This window comes from Poecilia reticulata, linkage group LG14 (genome assembly GCF_000633615.1).
Source record: "Poecilia reticulata strain Guanapo linkage group LG14, Guppy_female_1.0+MT, whole genome shotgun sequence".
Classification (NCBI taxonomy): Eukaryota; Metazoa; Chordata; class Actinopteri; order Cyprinodontiformes; family Poeciliidae; genus Poecilia; species Poecilia reticulata.
Genome location: NC_024344.1, coordinates 12,682,966 through 12,688,245, shown reverse-complemented (window position 1 = coordinate 12,688,245; position 5,280 = coordinate 12,682,966). Strand labels below are relative to the sequence as shown.

The following is a 5,280-nucleotide window of genomic DNA, read 5'->3' as shown; positions in this document are numbered from 1 at the left end:
ATATATATATATATATATATTGCATTAGAAACCCAAGTTAAATTTATCTGAAATGTTCTGTCACTTTAAATTGGCTTTTATCAGTGTGCCCCTGCTTATAAACCCTAAAGAAGCAAATTTTCTGCCCTGAGCCCTTGATTTTCTGCTTCAGTACCACGGACAGCTCCCCATAAACACAAAATTGCAAGAAGAAGAATACTTGCATTCATCTAGGGGTCCCAAGACCCCTAGATGAATGTCTAGGGGTCCTGCCACCCTTTTATCACAAAAACATTTTACATGGTAGCTTTTTTAATTTGGAGAAGGGTTAGAGGAATACAAAAAATCATTTCTTTCTATATTTTTCTTATCATAGTCGTTCATGCAAGACAGAGATGTTACTCATCCAGATATAATTTAGAAAGAAAAAAAACCTCCATCTATCTGCTCTGTCCTGGCTCATTTACATTCAGGGTCATAGGGTTGCATGGAGCATGAATCGTGCAGAAAACAGTCAAATTCCCCTAACACAGTGCCAGTCCATCACAGGACTAAAAGACTGACAGGACCCCACAAGCTCTGCCTGCTGTTGGCTGACAGTTACCAACCACTGAGCCAGTGTGCCACCAACAACTTTAATAAACTCATTTAAATTCCACCGTCTGACAGCTTCAGTCTGAAAAGTGTCAGTGCAGACAACATATTGGACAAAGTCAGTATTGCAGGAAACTGTTTGTTTCTGCATGATTTATGGATCTGCACAAATGCGGAAGATGTATTGTAGACAGTGTTTTAAAAGCATTTAGAGAAAAAAAAAAACACGGCACCTTGGTTCACCCTGTGTTCCTGGTTAATGGAATGCTTTTTGTCAACATGTATTTATATCTTATTTATTACATTGCCTTATAAAAGTCAATCTTTAGCAGCTTAAACATCACCCTCTTGTTTGTTTGCACACACACCTACACACAGAGCAAATTTTATAATGTCTTTATATGCTGTGAAGGGGAGAAACCATATACAGTATATACCTCCATAATTTCTTGCTGGTGAGGAAAATAACATTGTTCTAGACTTATTGAAGGGTATTGTTGGGAATTCTTGTTTTTAGAAGTGATCAGACATTTTTGGGGGGATTTCTAACCATATAGACAGTCAAAAACAAGCATTGGAATGCACGACAAGCCATCAATGTAAAGGTCAGAAATAAAAGCAAAGTGTAAACTTTGTTTATCCCATGGTGATACGTTAGAAAGTGATAAACGTAGTCCAGCATTTGCTGCAATGAACCTGCTGAGACAACATGCTCGATGATGTCAGTTTCTGACGAAACGTGCTAATGGAAAAGCTAATGAGTTGTAATGACTTTTCGGCTCTTATCTGTGAAAGTAAATATGGAAGCTTCCACGTGGTGACACAGCCACTCTCAACTGAGAAGAGCTTGACGTTCATCAAGTTACTTTTTAAGTACTGACTGCAAAAAAAAAAATCTTATTTTTATTCTTTTTTTGTTCTGCTTATTACAAACTGAATTTGCTGTATATTTTCAGCACAGTCATGAAACTAGATTTTATAAACATAACAGTTTTATATCACAACTATCACTTTTATGTGCATTCACATCTGGTGAATATCTCCAGCATTGAGCAGGATATACATCTTGGACCACAAAGGATGGAAAACTCACATCACAGGGCAATTTAGAGAAACTAGTTAACCTAATAGTCATGTTTTTGGACTCTGGGAGGAAGTCGTAGTACTCGGAGATAACACACCCATGCACAGGGAGAGCATGCAAATTCCTTGCAAGAAAGACTCCAGGTCAGGATTTGAACCTAAGATCTTCTTGCACCACTCATTTTCTTTCCATTCAACAATTATGCAGGATTTGTGTTGGCTCACATAAAATCCCTGTAAAAAAAGGTGTTTGTCGTAATAATGTAGCAAAATGTAAGTACATTTGAAGGGTTTTTAATAAAAGAGCTTGCCTTATTGCGTTTTTAATTTAGTTGTTGCTATAAGATTGGATTAGGACCTCTGCTACTGCTTCAACAGGACATTTTACTCTCTCGTCTCCTTTTTAGGGTCCCGTCTTCGCCAGGAAGACTCCCCTCCTCGAATTGTCGAACACCCTTCTGACCTTATCGTATCGAAAGGCGAGCCAGCCACCCTCAACTGCAAAGCAGAAGGCCGTCCCACTCCCACGGTGGAATGGTACAAAGACGGGGAGCGTGTTGAGACGGACCGCGAGAATCCCCGTTCCCATCGAATGCTGCTGCCCAGCGGGTCACTCTTCTTCCTGCGCATCGTTCACGGACGACGCAGCAAACCAGATGACGGCAACTATGTGTGCATCGCCCGCAACTATTTGGGAGAGGCCGTGAGTCGGAATGCTTCCCTGGAAGTGGCATGTAAGTTTGATATTCCATGGTCTTCCTCTGGTCAAAACGGTTCTTTCAGATGTCCGAGTTGTRTTGTGGAGGAATAGTAGAGTGAGGTAACCTTTTATGGGGTGTATGGAAATGTGAAATTGTGTAAATGTTGGATTGGGAAAAGGTAGAGTTCCGGTTAAATTAAGCAGAACACTTTGGGGCAGTTGTGCTACAGGATCCATCGAAGGTGTCATCTATCATAATCCACGCAACTTCACCTTCTCAGCTGAACCTACCAGCGCGTGTGTGTGAGTGCTCAATGCGCGAGAATGTGTGTGTATCTGTTTTTCAGGCTGCTAGCGAGACCTGTTTGGATGACCTGTTTGAGTAATGTATGGGCAAAGCTGTGAACCGCTCCGGGGAGGAACAAAGACGGGGGCAGGATTTTAACCCAGCTAACTCCCTTTCACTGTTTAGAGTTGGAAGGATGCAGCCAGCTCCCAGCCAGATCGCTCCCTGTGTGGGAGAACGGCGCTCAGGGCGATTCACATTTCCATTATGTGCTAAACTGAGCTGATTTCTTGCCATGAACAAGATGCACACATTCACACACGCTCGGACGCACACACCAATATACATGCATGCACACAATAAAAACAAAGAATGTCTGTTTCCTGCTCTCTGTTCTCACAGCTTGGGAATTGCAGGCCAACAGCATATTGGTTTGGTTTTAAATTCACAGAAATGTTGCCTCGTCTTTGTATTCACATCTTTATCACAGAACAAATATGACTAAGAAGTAGTCTGATGATTTCACTATGGTTTAAAATATAATTCAGTTCTCTTTGTGAATATTGACGTAACTGACACTGACATATTCATGATCTTACTGTGGCGTTTGTATAATAATGAACAGGAAAGAATAAGAAATAAAATAAAAGATGAAAACAATTAACCCAACTGTAATTAAGACACATCATCCAAGTTCTTTGTGTGCACCTCTTCACTTGGAGTAAGACTTAGTCTTATTTCTGTCTTTGTCTTCGTATCAAATCAAATTCTGTAAATTCAAATGGGAGAAGTAAAGCTGGTTCTGATTTGGCTAGGAAGCTATTTTATCTTCAGCCTTAATAAATAATATATACACTTGTAGTGGGTTTCTGCCAATCTTGAATGCAGACAGATTTGTTCTCAATTTATTTTTATTTATTTTTTATTCAGTGTGAGATCATCCTATTGCAGTAAAATATTCATTATTTTAAGGCTTTTTGCTAAACTTCGCCAGAATTGCCAATAAATTTGTCTGCAGTACATTGTGGGGTTTGATTCTTCCACAGATTATGGTCTCGTGAAGTTACCAGGAGAGCCACCCCCCACCCCCTGCACACCCCTCTCTCTTTCTCTCTCTGTCTCTCTCTTTCTCTCTCTCTCTTTAATCAATTCAAACTGCACTCCATATCACATTTACTGTGCATCTTGAGCCGTCCTATCGCATTTGAGGGTTGTGAATAATTTCCCCACTCTCGTAAAGAAGCCACAGACCCAAAACTGTCGTTACAGTTTCAAAAGGGAAAATGTTATGGCAGCTTCACTGATTCCCCTGACTGAATAGAGGCTGAATTTGCTAACACAATGACTGTGTCAGAGTGATTTTGTGGGGATTTGCTGGATATCTGTGAAGACAGAAAAGCTCATTTGTATGTTGTCACTCAAATTAGCATATGTAATTCTTTTTTTTCTTCTTCAGATTAATTGTTTGACGTGAGGGTTGACGTCTTCAACAGCAATACATCTAAAAGGAGATATAAGGTGTTTGAAACCTACATCAACTAAAAGTAGATGTAAAATAGAGCTTTAATGTTTGCCTGCGGGCATCTCTCTATCTGGTACGTTGAAAAGCTGAAATGATGTGAGTCTAGGATGATGTACTATCGCATGCAGGACCCTGAAGCCATTCATTGGCTTTCATCCAGCCAGATGTATGTGCATAGAACCATTCTGGAGAGTGAGAAGATTCTGAGGGATCAATGATTGCTCATGGAAAGTCAAATCTTACACGCTCTGCATTCTTTAGCTGCTTGGAGTCACCACAGTAGCTGGATGTGATCTTATCTGTTATAGTGATGCAGCAGTTGCAGATTTTATATAGTAGACTGAAGCTTTGACCTGCAGAAACTGATTTTAGTTTCTCTTTAAGTTCTATAAATAGCAACGAGAGCCTTTATTCTCTACTTTGTCATTTATTTTCCGTATTGGCATTAGATTTGACATCACAGTATGGGTGTGTGAGAAAGAGAGCAGTTGGTGTTACACAGCTCTGCAGCTTAGCACGATCACACTTAAAACAAAATTATAACAGAATCTAAGTGATTCGAGAGTTAAAACTGGAAGCTGTTTTCATCATCTTCCTGTTAGCTACTAGAACTGGTATAGGAAGCATTGCTAAATGCATATATATTCCCTGCATACCCTAAAGCAGTAGTGCTTATTTTTTCCATACAGGCCAAAATTATCAGGTTGAAAGATGCAAACATAACTTTAAGGGTCTTGTTATTATTACATAAACTAAACCCATAATATTTAAAGAAATTAAAAACGCAATCAAATTCTTGTTGAGAAGTGATTTTTGTAAATCATTTTACATCTAAAGCATAAATGGGCTTTGCAAGAATTAATTGCATTGCTAAAAGAGATACACAATGTCCAAGATGTTTTCAATATGTAGTTTTCCATTGTCTTTACATAGATTTTTATTCATTGTATTTTTTGTCTATACTCAACAACAAGAATATGTTACAGGTCACTCGTTCAAAATGCTTATTGTATTCCAACAAGTTTCCTCAAGGCTGCTTTAGTGTAAACCTTATTGGATTAAATTGAAATGAAAAGAAAAATTTATATATTTTCAATTTAAAACATCTTATATATA

The 5,280-nt window shown here is 38.9% G+C and overlaps 1 protein-coding gene across 3 annotated transcripts in view; it reads left to right on the top strand.

The window, feature by feature from the left end:
• Positions 1–5,280, top strand: part of LOC103475879 (roundabout homolog 2-like) — a 90,430-nt gene that overhangs the window by 2,190 nt on the left and 82,960 nt on the right. For all 3 annotated transcript variants that reach the window (XM_017308646.1, XM_008427819.2, XM_008427818.2), the window contains exon 2: positions 2,064–2,390. In XM_017308646.1, the coding sequence (XP_017164135.1) occupies positions 2,064–2,390 (327 nt within the window). The remainder of the gene's footprint in view (positions 1–2,063; positions 2,391–5,280) is intronic.